At 44.5% G+C, this 16673-nt stretch overlaps 1 protein-coding gene across 2 annotated transcripts; it reads right to left on the bottom strand.

The window, feature by feature from the left end:
• Window positions 1–306: 306 nt before the first annotated feature.
• On the bottom strand, window positions 307–12433 carry LOC119444055 (uncharacterized). Of its 2 annotated transcripts, XM_037708567.2 has the most exons (5): window positions 12290–12433; window positions 5093–5205; window positions 1388–1464; window positions 1204–1275; window positions 307–498 (listed from the first exon to the last, which is right to left on the bottom strand). In XM_037708567.2, the coding sequence occupies exons 1-5, from the start codon at window positions 12428–12430 to the stop codon at window positions 311–313; spliced, it is 591 nt and encodes a 196-aa protein (XP_037564495.2). In that variant the 5' UTR covers window positions 12431–12433; the 3' UTR covers window positions 307–310. The 2 variants fall into 2 exon arrangements, with proteins under 2 accessions (XP_037564495.2, XP_049519679.1); XM_049663722.1 differs by lacking the exon at window positions 1204–1275.
• Window positions 12434–16673: the final 4240 nt, after the last annotated feature.

Genomic DNA, 16673 nt, shown 5'->3' with positions numbered 1-16673 from the left:
CAGTGTTGCGAGAGCGAGTGCTCGCGGTCATTGAGTGGGATCTGTTTATCTGCTCCCGGGTGACACCATACGTCTTTGGTTAGTAAGTGAATGTTTACTGTAATTTATTTGGCCTGGAAAAAATACGAACCTTGCTTCGTGTAATTGTCTAAGAATTTGCTGAAAATGCCGCAGTTTTGCTTCTCAGGTGAAACTGCAATCTTTTATTCTTTTTTTTTTTGACCGAAAACACTGCCTGGCTGTTGCTTAATATAGCCAGTCCTACGAACAAGTCACGCATTTCGTTCAACGACGCATCTTTATGGCTACGCTATGGCACAAGCCCGTCCACTATCACGAGCTTTTGAACATCTTCCGGGAGCATACAGCCAGTACGCTTCCACCAGTACTTCTTTGTGCGCCCAGCCTTGGCCATGGAGCTCTTGACCCTCGCCATTACGGTTTCGGGTATCGCCTTCAATGGTTTTCTCAGAAGTAGCATGAACCAGGATCCGGAGCCTGTAACAGACAACGTCGCGAGTCAGATTTACTAAATGGGTAGATAAGTAATGATTTTCGTTGCACTGCATTTTGAAGTGTCAAGTAAGAATTTGTGATTTAATGTGCTGTTAAAATGTGGCGTGAACGCTGGCTTTATTGCAAGCGTAGGGAAGGCTGAATAAAAATGTGGTTTTATGTGCCCTCGTAGGGGTTCTTTAAACAGCTAGAGGGCGCTATTCAAGAATCACCTAATATTCCGTACCATTTGATCTATGATTTTACCAATATTAATAAATATGCCTGTTATGGCGCTTACGGGATGCATGGTCTACACGCCTGTAATTTATGGACAATGCACAGTTTTTCACTACTTCAAATGTACTACACAGCGAGAGAAATCCCTGGCTTCTTTGACACTATATGGGGTTGGATTTTATTTATTTTTATTTTATTTATAGTCTCCCACAGTGCCCTTCTGGGCAATAGTGAAGGAGGAATATATGAACATGGACTGTAGACATGCGGTCCAATATACAAAACACATCCATAATGCAAATGAAAAACAAACAATACAACAGTTGAATGATAATACAATGCTGGACTTACTAAGACGGAGCAACTACGTTACACTGAGCTGCTGGCGCCCATGAGTCGGCGGCAAATTAGGCATCAGAAATCTATAGTTTCGGTATCAGCTGGCTTCGTCGACTGTCTTTCACTCACCGCCTTCCCAGCAGTGGTGCACGAGGGCCCACGTCGAATAGTCGGTATCTAAAATCTGCTGGAACTTTGGGTCTTCGCAGGTTGGATGAAGAAAGAGACAAGTGAAGAAACAGCGTAAAAAAACGGGGGAGACGTTGGCGTATGACTTTACGTAGTAGCAGAGCTGCTTACGCTATACACTTACGAGTTTTGTACCAGTACTGCCTAGTGCCGTTGAATAGAAGCTTGAGGCGATCTGAGCTTTTTATAGGGCTATAAGGTCTGCCGCCCGCCACATACAAAAAGAAAGAAAAGTCCGCAGTCAACGTAGCGAAATATAACACTTCGATTAGATCTCGTTATCAAAACAGCCCCGCAAGGTTTTATTAACAGTGGCTGAGCGGTTGCAGATCACGAGGCCGCGGCATTGATTCCTGCTGCGACGGCCTCATTCCGACCGAGACGGAATACAAAAAAAAAAGGAAGAGCTAAAAAAGCAGAACAGAATAATTAAAACATGCCAGTGTACTGAGGATGGTGATGCTTTATTATTCGTCCCCTTCCTTAAAATAAAGGCTTTATTCATTCATTCATTAGAGGAAAGGCAGGTAGGTCGGCCTGAGCTAGTTTGTTCTGGCTTTGCTACATATGCACATGGAAAGGAGGAAAATGGACAAAAAAGAACGAGGAACGATGAGGACTGGAAGAAGGGCTGCGTACATGCAACAATCGCGTAACAGTGTGGTTTCCTTAACGTCTGAAGTCTAGTCCGGTGCGCTGCAAGTATTCCATGGCAGCATTTGTGGCTGTTTGTGCTGCTGCGGTGGTGCCTTCAGATTTCGGTGTACGTTAAATACAGCGGCCCTTCGGGTGGTCAGAAATATTGTAAACTCCCGGTAACCGTGATATTCTAGACGCTTTGTTCGTTTTGCCCACTTCCATCATGCAGCGCACAGCGACGTTGTTCACCGAGTAAACTTCGCAATTCAGAATTCCTGCCATGACACTAACAGTGGCGCAGGTCACTGTTTTTCACCATTAGATGAACATGATCAGCGACCGGAAAAAAAAGAGTCGCAGTTTCGCCCTAAAGGCGAAGCATCGATTGCGATAGCACATTAGGAGACAACTATGCGAACTAAACAGTAGTTTTATCGGCCGTGTGAACTTGTGAACATTCGCTTACTAAATAAATTAACAAGCACGGTGTAACGCGTGCGCAGGTAAACATGAACACATCGCGCTCGATGGCCGCGGAAACTCGCTGTCAGAACTCTGGAGTGAGGATGCGCGGCAGCAGCAGCGAGCGAATTGACCTTCGTGCCATCTGTCGCTTCAAGGCGAAGTAAACGTGTAAAGCACAGCGCATACGATGCTACCGGCACTAGCCGCACTTTGTTCACATCGCCGATCGCTGTGAACATGAGGCCCGCGCGGGCGCACACTTTGTCCACATCGCCGATCGCTGTGAACATGAGGCCCGCGCGGGCGCGCACTTTTGCCACGTCGCAGATCGCTTTCACGATGCGGCGCGGCCGCCGCCGGAGTAAAACGCTCCCCCCTCCCCTTGTCGCCTACCCCCCCCCCCCCCCCCCCCCCCCACCATGTGCCTCGCGCGCGACAGAAGAAGCGTGCTTCCGCCCCGCCTTTATCCCTCGCGCGCGCTAGATTCAGCCGTAGTCATCGGCTGACCCTTGTAAGCTTGCACTCGCACATACAGGGTACGGCGCGTGGCGACGATGTTACCTTGTTTGGCCGTTATACGGAACCTCACAGCGACGTCCACTACAACGGTCAGTAATTTATTTAAAATAAATGAGAAATACTGCACTCTTTTGTTTCGCCAGCTTCTCTATAAACAATAAATTGTCCAATGAGCAAAGGATGAACACGACAGGTGATAGGAAAGAACGTTCAGGCAATAAAGCGCATTTCGCAAACATACTAAAACCATCGCTATAGAGAAAAAGAAACACAGCAAAATGGCACATTGTGTAAGCTATACAACAACAACTAATAATAATAATAATAATAATAATAATAATAATAATAATAATAATAATAATAATAATAATAATAATAATAATAATAATAATAATAATAATAATAATAATAATAATGACTTATTTCCCGTGAAAAAACTACGTGGTGGGGTTCTGGGTAAAATGTTGCGCGCAAGCAACTTGAACAGCCCAAAAGCCCATCAATCAAAATCAATCACAAACACAAACCCAAACAACCAATCAATTCAGTCTGATAATACGAAACAAATAATAAACCCACAAGGACATATTAAGTGTTAACTCAAATATACAATTCCACTTTAATTTCACTAAAGAAGGAAGGGAAGAAATTCACTCGCCATCCCGGCCCTGCGAAAGTAGATGTCCAGCGAAGCCGTGGGAAAGCGCCAGTACAACTGCTGAGGGGGGTATTGTTAGTAAATGTGATATCATTATATGACCCCTGAAGTGAAAAATCCGGCGTTAACATCCGATGGTACCAAAACCTATGTGACCAAGTGGTGACGTCACGTTTGACATGAGGACGAAATGTGATTACATCATCACGTCAAACCACACCGAAGGTCGCGTGATGACATCATCCTGCCAAATGTTACGTTGCGTGAAAACAGCATCGTCACGTGACGGTATCGCCTGATTACGTCATGCGATGCCTCTTGGAGAAGCAGCACACTGTGCGCCTCCCGCTTCTTTGCACTTTCTCCGGGATCGGCCCATGATGACGTAACGTGATTACGTCATCACGTCGTGTGGGGACGTGATCACACCAAAGATCGCATGATGACATCATCCTGTCAAATGTTACGCTACGTGAAAACAGCATCGTCACGTGACGATAACGCCTGATGACATCACGTGACAGGTGTATTCACGTTAAACGTGGCGTCACAACATGACCTCATCGTCAAGTGATGATGTCCCCTGATGACATGTGATGCCTCTTGGAGACACAGCACACTTCGCGCTTCCCGCTTTGCACAGCCTCCGGGATCGGCGCACATTTGTGTGTGAGCACGCGGCCACGAAAAATCCCGACCAACCAGAGGCTAACACCTTGTAGTTGGTCGGGATTTAGGCAGAAATAGGCAGTGCACTGCTTTTAGTGCCCCCTCTGCTGAGAGGAAGCCTTGTGTGAGGGAGAACGGTGAAAGTAAACATCGCGCTCTTGCACTATGCGTTATTTTACACCCATAAAATTTTTTTTTGAGTATAATTATTGAAAGGCATCGCACTCGCTTCAGGGGGTTCTGAATTTTGTTGAAAAAGTGTCTGGGTAGTGCCCTTTCTAACTTATATGAATCACTGGTTTCTAATCAGGTGTTACCTTTAAGGTTAGCGGAAGATAATTACCTTTAAGGTTAGCGGAAGATCACAGCCAGATCCATTTTTCTCTTTTACTGGTTCAAATATGCATGAAGATCGTATTTTATGATCCAGATCGTTCAATATAATACCTGTTAATTGACTCGTTTGTGAAGAAAAAACCGTGAATTTGGCATCGTCTGCGCCCCTCGAAAGCACTCCCGAGCGATTAGCGGAAACGAATCTCGAATGCCATTCTTTACCGTACGGCGATGCCGGAAGTGACATATAGCCGCCATATTTTAAACATCTCAGTGCGGAGGGCGCAGAGGAAGGCAAGCCACCGTTTCCTTTCTTGACAAATCAGGAAAATAATAGCGCCGAGTGCTATATTGAAATATTAGAAGCATAAAATGCGATCTTGTTTCAAAATTTCAGCAAGAACACAGGAGTGGTAAGCGCAAAAGCTAAAAAAGAAAATGATTTTAAAGGAAAAACGCATTTCCTTAATTTGCTTATAACTGCATTCCGAAATCACTGCCAGAAAACTGGAAATTGGCGTGATCAAAATGGCGGTGTCTTACCCGTCTTTGGTTTGCAGAAACAGAGTTTCGTTATGTGGATAAAACCTCAATACGGGGCACTTCTTCCACACATCAGGAAAAGTGAGTCCTTCCATCCACTCAACTCCTTCCATCTGACAAGATGATATCGGGTGCCATGAAGAACAAATAATGATAAATAAATAAATAAATAAATAAATAAATAAATAAATAAATAAATAAATAAATAAATAAATAAATAAATAAATAAATAAATAAATAAACTTGTATTTCCACATTGAAAAGAAGCAAGTCAAAAAACTGTGGGGCAGCTTCCTGTTTCTTTTTACTATGGACAATTGAGCGTTGCAGAGAGATTACAAATGTGATAGCACTTTTCGAGAACAACGCGACTTTAATCACTCAAATCAATTCACTAGTGAAAGTACACTTAAAGCGATATTAATATATACGTATGTATTCATGCAGGATGCACTGTACAATATGGGCACTTATATGAATGAAGACACACACACACACACCAGTAAAGATTTATTTATATCATCAACCTTCACAAAAAAGAAACAAAGACACATTGATGGGGAGGGCCCAACCTGTGAAGCGACTTGAGAGGGCCAGTGCTACAAAGATCTACTGCGAACATGGAGTGTGTAATGCCGGAGAAGGTGTTACCTTTTCCTCGCGGTTAAGGAGCTGCTTTCATCGTTGCACAGTCGCTGTCGAAAGTCTTGGCTTTACTGCTCCGCGTTACCGAATCTATTATCGGAGCGCGACTCAGGGTTATCTGTGGAGGTTTCTTCGTTATAAATCTCCGCAGGAGGAGATGAGCAGGCTTCTTTACTCTCCCGTGTTTCAGAGCACTAGGCGTTCTACAGGAGACCAGCACCGGGAAAGAGATCTGTTCGCAAGCCAAGATGGCCTCGAAACTTTTGACAAGTATACTTTTGCAGCGTGCAACCTACACTCCTTTTAATACATATATTAGGCAACGCTGCGACGGCTATGCAAGTAGTGTGGTTGCTGAAATGTATCACTCCATGCGTTTTGTAGGGTACTGGCCTTAGATAATGTCTCTTGCAGAATAAGTTCGTGACATATTAGAACTACAACGTATGCTGCATGCTAACGTTACATCGAATTACGTATTTTTTGTGTGCCTCGCGCTTCCCGTATATGATGCACTATGTTTTGGTCGCGAACGTAGGCGGAGCGTTGCGGAAGTTGTTCAGTGAGTGCGGTCGTACAGGCGTGCTACTACGCTCGTCCTTCAAAGGTTTGTAGGCTCAGACCTGCGGTGTCTTAATCCTGCTACAATTGTTTCATAAATTGTAACTACAACATATCAAACAAACATTGCGCCAAATTACGTAAGACGTTCTAGATTTCCTATTTGATGTAGCTCGCACTATTTCGTTGTCACGAACGCAGAAAGTATAACAAGTTGCTGTATACCTTCTGAAGTGCTGCCCACTATGTATGTAACGAAGTATATGACTATATGGAAGATACAGGGAACTAAGGCAAAGCACGGCTGTCATTTTGCAGAATCAACTGCCAAAGGGAAATGAAGCTCTGAATCCGTTTAGGCCTAGAGATAATTGAAAAGAAAAATATCGGAGAACACCTGATAGCGCTTATGAGTTGCGAATGCGAAACCATTAGTGTCCAATTGATGGCCGCTGAGTGGTCCTTCGAGTTTTGCGGTGCGAGCAATGTTTTCGAGTTTTGCAGCGGGGTATCCATCTATATATATATATATATATATATATATATCACAGGAAGCCAAGAAACACAGACACCAAGGACAACGTAGGAGAAATTACTTGTACTTACTAACTGAATTAAAGAAATTATAACTTAATGGAAATTGGAAATGAAAGTGGATGAAAAAACAACTTTGCCGCAGGTGGGGAACGATCCCACGTCTTCGCATTACGCGTGCGATGCTCTTGCCATTGAGTTACCGCGGCGCCGTTTTCCCATCCACTTTCAGGGCTTATTCATGTTTTGCTACTATACCTAACCTTGAGAGTGTTAGCATATATATATAGGTATCATAACCCTCGTCAGCCATTTTTATGTCCACTGCAGTAGGAACGCCTCTCCCTGCGGTCTCCATTGCAATTACCCGTCTTGCGCTAGCTGATTCCAACTTGCGCCTGCAAATTTCCTAACTTCATCACCCCACCTAGTTTTCTGCCGTCCTCGACTGCGCTTCCTTTCTCTTGGTATCCTTTCTATAACTCTAATGGTCCACCGGTTATCCGTCCTACGCATTACATGACCTGCCCAGCTCCATTTTCCCCTCTTAATCTCAATTAGGATATCGGCTATCCCCATTGGCTCTCTGATCCACACCGATCTCTTCCTGTCCCTTAACGTTAGGCCTAAGATTTTTCGTTGCATCGCTCTTTGTGCGGTCCTTAACTTGTTCACGAACTTCTTTGTGTTGCTCTCCAACCCAATTTTATTATTCTCTAAATTTATTTCTCATGATATATATATATATATATATATATATATGTGTGTGTGTGTGTGTGTGTGTGTGTGTGTGTCTTATCGAGTTTTGCGATTAAATTTGTGTGGGTGAGACTGTTTGTACAGTTTCTACGTTAGCATGTTGGCTGTAGATGGGAATCATTCGGGCGATATTGCTGCCAAATCAAGGGCGCCGCATGCCACCGACGTCCGGCGCGACGAGAGACCGAGGGAGCAGCAGTGGTCACCAAGACCGGCATGCACGCAGCAGCAGCTAAGCCCAGTGGGGGAGAGACAGAGCCAGACAGAGCGATACGGACCGCGCGCCGGCTTCCGAGAGCGTGACGGCGGCACCCGCACGCGCGCGTCACGCGACTGCCCCCCTCTCCCGACGACAACTCGTCTCGCCTCGCAGCGTCGCGTCACCGTATCTGCTCCGTAGAGGCGCTTGTTCATGACGTGGCGTCGCGGTGATGCTCTCCCCCCTCACGTAACACCTGGCGCGCTATCGCGCCAGCAGGTGTTCCGATTCCCCTCCTTAGCGCCTCGAGGCGCACTCAAGATGTGGCGTTGCAGCCAATGGGAATTTAGGTAGCGTTTTGCTGTTACAGACGCCGGCTTTGTCGCTCAATGGGCCGTTTGATGCTTTCGAATAAAAAAAATCATTAGCATTGCTTTTACTACAAGTACTAGTGATTTAGAAGAGCAAATAAAGGCTAAACGTCCTATTTCTTAATTCTCACGCCTTAAACCGCAAAGTCAGTGATGTCATTGTGCAATGCTGCCCATCAGCATAACGCAGGAAGGCGCCCAACAGGTTATATGTCTCAAACTTCCCTCTATTACATCCTTCTACCATGTTATGAATTATTTTCGATGGGCTATAATAACGTCGACACAACACGATGAATGTGAAACGTAGAAATGATTTTCTGAGAGAAGATATAAACCTATTCGAATGACATTTGTTGCGCTTGAGAGACAAAGGTAAATTATCACAACTCTGGAAAGCACATTTTTGATGTAGGATCTCACACTAAAAAAAAATAGGCGAACATCGGTAAGCTAGCAAATTAAAGCACGAAGTTTAGAAATGAGTAACTCCGCGCAAGAAACAGATATCGCAGTTCTGTAAATGCACCTCCTAGAGCATCTCAAGCGGGCAAATATGATATGTGTATTTACGGTATACGCCACATTTCCACAATGTTTACGAGGGTTTTGCCAAAGTCTCAATAATAAATTAACAGTGTGTTTGAAAACGGTGCATTTGTACATCAATTTTGTCCGCTTTATGTTTATCTTGTAGATTTGTGATATCGTTTTTCTCGCTGAGTAACATTACATGACTTGTTATTTGAATTTTTTCTTAAATATTGCAATTCTCAAAAAATTTAAAATATCTATCTGTTATAGTTACTACATTTAAACTTTTTCCTTTAAATAAAAATACTCGACAAATTTGGTTATGTGGTTGCCGAGAAAAACGAATTCTCCGTGCTCATGTATTTTGATAGGAGCTCTCTAGCTAAACCTTCCTCTAAATATTAGTAACCTACCATTTTACCTTGGCGTTCCGACTAACAATTTCATAAAAGCGTGTTTCTAACTGTTTGGCACAATCTTAGCTGAAACGCTGAGGCCATTTTTAGCAGATTTTGGTGACAGATGTCTCAAAAGTGGTGCGACGTGTTTGGATTTCTGTTAAGCAGACATGACTTCCCTATTTGTCGCTTCATTCTCGCAATTACAACATGCGCCCTACACGCGCCCTAAGAGATCTAAACAATATATTTTAAAACAAAAAGAAACATGCTGTATGGAACCTACGCAGTCTGTGTGTCTCGATTTACGTATATACGTATATATAAAATAGAATAGCTTCATTCTTTACACGATACCGTCTCAATTCTAAAGTTTCCAATTTTGCGCTTTCCAAGAGAGCTGTTGGAGACTGCCTATCGTGCTTGCTTATATTGTTGTCATTTTGGTGTTTCTTTTCTTTCCGGGCGCACGTTCGCCAAATAAATAGTCTGATTCATGAATAATTTCTCTTGTGTAGTTATGCTGTCTCGTCACCGTCACCGTGCCACTATAGTATCCACTATATTACTTCGATAGCAATTGAAAACTCCAAACAGGGTTTATTGATTGATTTGTTTAAGAAATATTGCCAGTCGGAATGCCAGACTTAAGGCAGGGAGCGATACATTGGAAATAACACAACACAGAAGATGCAGAAGTGTAAAGAAACATACTGAAATGTAGAGCTGCTCTTACTGCAGAAAAAAAAAGTTGTAATCGTATAGAATGAAAGCCCGAATGATACGCAAATAAAAAAAGTGTTATAATACTAAAGCAATATCAACTACCACAACATAAGCACCACAGCAGTTGTAATTACCACTTATATAACGTAATAAAAATGGCCGAACAGATACACACACCGTTCAAGAACAAAATGTCTAATAACAAGTAAACAACTTCGCAAGTTATGCTCGCAAACAAAAGCGACGCCAGATGCCACCCACAATGCAACTAATATCGAGAGCGATAGTTTAAGTACACGCGAGCATGTTTAATTACAAACGCGTCAACAAGTTAAATAGCAATGAAAGAAGTCACTCTGAGTGCATGGGGGGGAGTCAGTGCAAAGTACACCGTAAAAATAAATCAAATAGAATTGTCAGTAAGACAGTGCAGGCAACGCGCGAATGAAAGATGTGTCGCGTTGGTAGGCATTAAATACAAATCTTACAGCTTTCCTCTGTACTGATTCTAGTTTATCTATGTTAACTTGTGTGTGCGGGTCCCAGACAGCCGACGCATACTCTAGTACTAGTATCACATGTGTTTTGCAGGCAAGTAGTTTAATTTCCTGGGTGGCCTTAGCTAGTGCCCGCATCCCAGTTTTCTCAAAGCCTTTTTTTTTCAACGTATGATGCATGTTCATTACATCTTAAATCTGATGTGATGACAAGACCAAGGTACGTATATGCTGAAAGAAAAGACAAGCTATGATTGCCCAGGCTGTATTAGAATTTTAAAGGGTCTTTCTTGCGGCTTATAGTCATCGGCAGTTTTTTTCCGGATTAATGTTAATTTGCCATGCTGAGCACCAATTCCAATGCTGAATTTTATATAAGAAGTTATTTAAAACTTGATCACATTATGCGTTAACTTCCTCAAAAAGTACGCAGTCGTCTGCGAAAAGGCGTATCTTGACCGGAATATCATGGACGATATCGTTAATAAAAACCAAAAATAAGAGAGGCCCGAGGATAAATTCTTGTGGTATGCCGGATTCAACCAGCGCAGACGGTGAATTGCTTCCATTAACCGTGACGTACTGATCCTGCAGTTTAGATATGCTTCAAACCAAGCTAATAAAGAGGCGTTTTTCAGAATTGGTTTTGGTTTGATAAGTAGCTTAAGGTGTGAAACGCGGTCAAATGCTTTTCCGAAATCTAAGAATAAGATATCAATTTGGTTCTGGTTGTCTAAACTGATGGCAAGGTCATGAACCATTTCGAGCAGTTGCGTGACTGTCGACAAACCATGTCTGAAACCATGCTGACAACTATCTATTAAGCCATTGCTTTCTATGAACAGAGAAATGCGTTTGAGTATTATGTGTTCCAGTATTTTAAAACATGCACATAACAGCGATATAGGTCTGTACGCGGATGGCATGGAGTGGTTTGTCTTTTTTTGTATGGAAGTTATTTTGGCGTGACGCCAGTCACGGGGGAGTTCTGCTCGAGCATTTGTGAAATGTTAGAATCATGCACTTAGAACACCATTCTGCGTATCTTACCAAAATTGTGGTTGGTGTGTTGTCGAAGCCACTGGATTTCTTATAATCTAACTTAAGCAAAAGGGAAAACACGCTCTCCTATTGTTTCGTTTGCTTCGATCTTATAAATCCGCAAGCCTTCTTCCGAGGCACTGTACGCTTTTTTTTTTTTTCGATGCTGTCTACTTTTTTCAAGTTACATACAATAGTGTCTAGCCTTTCTTGTATGCATTTTCGGCCGTCAAGTAACTGCTTGCGAAGTTCTTGGGTACTCGGTCCGGAATTGGGCTCAATGTCCCCGCACAACATCAACAAAGACAAAACCAGAAGCCGCGCATTAATCAAGAGTGCATGCATGCAGGCAGTTTGGGCACGCCATCTGAATAAAACAACGATCACTTGTTTTAACTGCAGAATAATCGTCACCAACCTGCACAAAGAATAGTAACTGGTTTGTCATGCCGCCGTTCCGATATCAGCTGACGTGCCCACTGAGCGGATGTTGGTGTAGCAGCCATGGTCGATGCAGTCGATGCGCCATCATTTGGTGTCGTAAGATACAGCTTCTTCCGTATATCGTTACTCATCGACGTGGGACGGTGTTGTCGTTTGCCTTTCGATCTCACAATTCACAGAAACTACACACGGTTGTGCAGGAATTGTGTACACACGAACTGGGTATTGGATGTGGTCGAGGGAGTCATTGTTGTTGAAGTATGCAGAGGTCAGAGCTGCATGAATTCGGGGGACTTTTCTTGAATGTGCACGCTCTCGGCAAGGGACTAACTCATTCACTAAGAGGTTAATTAACTAACGAACTAGCTAACTAATGAATAGTAGAATGAATAATAAATAAGTAAATCGAAGTTTCTGGAGCCGAGGTAAATGGCGGCCGAAATCCGATGAAAGAAGCAGAACGCGGAGCACGTTTCGACGACAGTTACCTTTTTCCAGTCGACCTCCATGACGGGTTTGAGTACTTGACATTTTTGACCTTTCTTAAAGAGGCCGCCTTTTCCGTGGGCTAGAGCAAGCAGCGTCCACGCCACGAGTGTCAACGTTCGCACAGTTTGCTTCGGAGTCATTACAGCCATCCTGCATGTTGACGTTGCAGACCACTGTCATTAGGCTTAGCGCAGTGGGTGAGTGCACGGTTGTGGCCTTCTGCTGCTAAGCACAAGGACGAAGGATTGAATACTGTCCGCGGGGGTAACGTGCAAGCATGATACGAATGCGAAAATGCTTCTGAGCTTAGGTTGAAGAATAATTTAAATATCTCCAGGCGGTCAAAATTGTCTCCTTCAGTCATGGTGTACACAGATCGGTGAGCACGGCTCGTCTTTGCCATTCATATCCGGGGTCACAAAGGAAAAAAAAAAGAACCTTTGGCATTGCTCTGAGTGTATATTGAAGCTAGTGCACAGTAGATGTGGCTTCATTCCAATTCAGTGCGCTGAATATTGCTACATACGGCCCCCTTAATGAAAGCACTAAAATATTTCAAGGGTTGTTTGAAGTGTCGTGCTCCGTCATCGACAGCGAATGATCCGTTTTTTCCTTTCTCGTAACGCTTGAAGCCAATGGCTAACTTGTTCATATGCTTTAAGTATATCAATCGGTTATTTTTGTCACAAACACGACAAACAATCGTCAAGTAAAAATACGTTATTCTTTATTTATGAGAACTTACAAAGCATCATTCTACTGCTTTGGCCTCATTCGTGTCGGCAGAGCTTTAGAAATGCACTACGCTGCACACGCTAGCACAACGCGAAAGACGAAGCACGTAACTGACACACTAATACAACGCGCAAGACAAAGCACGTAACTGAATCGTCACCGAGTCAAATCAGCGCGTACAGCGCGTCGTAATTGCAGCCTCCGCGATCAACTTCAGAAACATTTTCAGAGCTAATTGCGGAGGCCACGCTCCGCTGTGCTGAGTACGGTGAACGCCACCTAGGTGGCGTTGGTAGTGCTTCTTGATGCCAGCGTCCCTTCGAATGCTGGCATCGAGGCGTCGTAGTATAGTGCCTAGAATATACTTACTAGTGTGCCGACCGCCAGGCGTTTCCAATGGGAGACGCTGGCACCGCCGGTGATGCCTTCCACCGGAGGCCACCAGACGGCGACACTGTTTGGGACCGTGCTAACCGAGCGGCGCATCACGCGTCACTTGCGCTTCGGATGCGCGTTCGTAAGCGCAGTCGGTTGCGGCGCGTTGTAGCTTTCGAGCAAGTAGCATGTGGTGCCTCCGCATGTCATTGCTGGGTTTCTTTCAGTGCGCGTGGTTCGCACTTGTGTCTGTTCACGGACGGAACCGAGATGTCGTCGCAGAAAACGAGGCGTAAACACAGCACCTGTTTTGTCCCATATTGTACAACTGGATACCGCTCAAACAACGAGCAAGTCTCATTAATTATTCAGCGCGCCTGTTGACTGGCCAGAACGTTTTGCCGAGTGGGAGAAGAATATAAGAGGGCTGATCAAAGGCTAACTCTGGCGGCTGTCGCTTGTGAGAAACACTTTAATAATTGCTACATTGAGCGCTCCTTCAAAATTAGTCGACGGCGTGTCACCCATGAAAATGTGCCCCGTTTAATTACCGTCATTTATGTTAATTAATTTAATTTATGGTAATTAGATACAACTTGGTGCGAATTTAGCATTTGTGGACATGTCTCGCATATAATAGTTTACTGTCGAAAAAAGCTACACTTCTTCGGAAACCACGTATTTATTTATTGGTATTTTTCGCAGAAGCACCCCATATCGTGTAGCGTTATAATGATAACTGTGCCTACGATCGTTTGTAAGTGCAACGAAATCATATTCTTTCGATTACGCTTTGCACCCGCACAAACGCTCCGCAGAACGAAACGGGCTGGGACAGCCCATTGGCGTCTGTAGCACACACGCGCGTTGGCTAGAGACGCCGCTCGGCATAGCACGGTCCCTACGGCTATCGCCGTCTGGTGGCCGCCGGCGGAAGGCATCGTTCTCCGTGCCACCGGAAAGCGCGCGGTCGGCACACTAGTAAGTATATTCTAGGCACTATAGTCGTAGTGCTGAGACCACCGAAGCGTTCACTGTCGGTGCGCGTTAGTGTCATAATGCAGTACTTCTCTTTTCTGCTCGTAGGCGGCGGCACCGCCCCGAGCAAGAGTGCGGGTACACGGAGGAGTGTTAGATATATAAGGCGCGTCTGTGTAGCTCTCTGCAAATGCGTTTGTGGCGCAATGGGTTAAACGCTCAAAAATTATGTAACTTCGACACACTTGTCAGCATTCCATTCTAATTGATGACTCAAAGGGATATAGCAGAAGCCTGCAGTAAAGCGGCTTTCAAAGGATATGTGCCACATTGGGATAATCAATCAATTAATCTCGCAAGTTGCAGCCGTAGAGTCGACAGAATCGATGTTTCATTCGCATTGTAAACGAAAGTCGTAAGTGCACCAGCACGCATTGACCCTTTCAGCGCCTTGGCCGTGTCTTCTCAGGTGGAGCGTGCGAACAGCCCAGACTGTGCCATGCTTGGCTCTAAAGGGGGCGGACTCCTCTCTAATATTTCCTCCTGCCCCTTTTCCATCACCTACTTTTTTCCAGCACGTAGTTCCAAGTGATGAACTGCCCGTGTGCATCTCCAGCACAAATGGAAAATCATGCTCCTCCTCTCTCTCAGCAGAAATACTCTGGTGCCGCCCTTGGGCCGCTCTCATGATATTCTGCATATTATCGTTCCGGTTGCATCTATTGCCGCGACTGCGGTATTATAAGGGTTCATGAAACAAATACGCACACAGCAGAGGCATAGAAGCACAATTGCATTTTCGTTTGTAGGCTATCGATTATTTCGCCTGTCACTGATGCACTTCGACAAACAACACCAGAATCTCCAGTCTGCCTCGAGTAGACTGGACGATCGGCCTTTTGCAGAAAAAAAAATGGTCTTGGGAGCCTGGCCTCGCAGATTATCAGTCCAGAAAGCCGCACGAGTGCTCCTACAGTGCATGAAGGGGGCAGACTCGAGTGCCCGACTTTATATATATAGATACGTCGTGCATTGTCTAGAGCGTGATTCATCCAGATTCGTGTCTTCTCTTTTCCACTTTTACTCCCCCATTCCCATCCTCACATGTAGGGTAGTCAACTATAGGCTAAGTCTAGTAAACCTCCCTGTCATTACTTTCTTCGCTCTCTCACTCTAGTTTGTAACGACAGATGGCGCCTTTGTGGGTAGAAGGTTCGTGCCAACGCTTCTAACCTGACGGTGCCAGTTGTTTTACCGCTGCGGTATAACACCAGTACTGGTGTGTTCTTCTTCTTCTTTCTGGGGTTTTAAGTGCCAAAGCCAGTTCTGATTATGAGGCACGCCATAGTGGAGGGCTCCGGATTAATTTTGACCACCTGGGGTTCTTTAACGTGCACTACAACGCAAGCCCACGGTCGTTTTTGCATTTCGCCTCCATCAAAATACGGCCACCGCGGCCGGGATTCGATCTCGCGACCTCGTGCTCAGCAGCGCAACGCCTTAGCTGACTGAGCTACCGCGGCGGGTCCAGTGTGTGGGACCGAATTGATGCGAATGAATAATTTTATGCAGAGTCCTTTAATGAAGATGGTCGAAATGCGCCAATCTAGCGATCAAATACGGAGGTGGAGAACGTGTAAAAGAAAAAAAAAGCACAAAGGCTTTCCAGTCTCTGACCAATTCAAGAAAAGGTAGTTTAGTGGACGTTTCAGAACCAATGCGGGTTTCTCGTTCCTAATTATAATTCTGCATAAGGAAGCCGTATCGGTTCCGAAGCGGCCGTATCGACTTTCGACTCGGGCTATCACTAGGAGCCTTTGTGTTTATATTTTATGACATGCTACTTGACTAGACGAGCTTTCGTCAATCGCTGGATAGCATATGAACTGAGGAAAAGGGAGGGGCTGGGATAACGCAACGATTACATTCCAATGTTATTGCTTTTCGCGCTTCCACTCGCGTTATCACCGGGATCAGCCGGTTGGGAACGGTGAATGATAACAAAAGATAAAAACCGGGCAAAAGGAATCGTAAGTACCATCCCTGAACGATTACATCCGATACACGGTCGAAGCAGGCGACATTGCAAAAAAGCATTCAAGCGGGAAAGCTGAGATGGTTTGACTACGAAATCAACGTACAGCACAAACTTTGCGTCAAGAGAATTAAAAAGAGAAAGAAAGATACGCAAGAGCTGGAACTCAATGACTGTAAAACTGCGTGGGAATAAAACAAACAATTAATAAATGAACCTCGTGTTGCGATATATGTCGAGGTGTACGTAGCATAACGCAA

This window comes from Dermacentor silvarum, chromosome 3 (assembly GCF_013339745.2).
Source record: "Dermacentor silvarum isolate Dsil-2018 chromosome 3, BIME_Dsil_1.4, whole genome shotgun sequence".
Taxonomy (NCBI): domain Eukaryota; kingdom Metazoa; phylum Arthropoda; class Arachnida; order Ixodida; family Ixodidae; genus Dermacentor; species Dermacentor silvarum.
Note: the sequence above shows the minus strand (reverse complement) of the source record. Positions and strands in the feature narration are given on the sequence as shown.

Bases quoted from the DNA above. Each gene is read 5' to 3' on its own strand.
- LOC119444055 (XM_037708567.2), bottom strand. From the start codon at position 12,430: ATGACTCCGAAGCAAACTGTGCGAACGTTGACACTCGTGGCGTGGACG. The intron at 1,465-5,092 runs GTAAGACACCGC...GGCGGGCGGCAG, and splicing joins TTTCTGCAAACCAAAGACGG to ACCTTATAGCCCTATAAAAA. The intron at 1,276-1,387 runs GTAAGTGTATAG...CAACCTGCGAAG, and splicing joins GCAGTACTGGTACAAAACTC to ACCCAAAGTTCCAGCAGATT.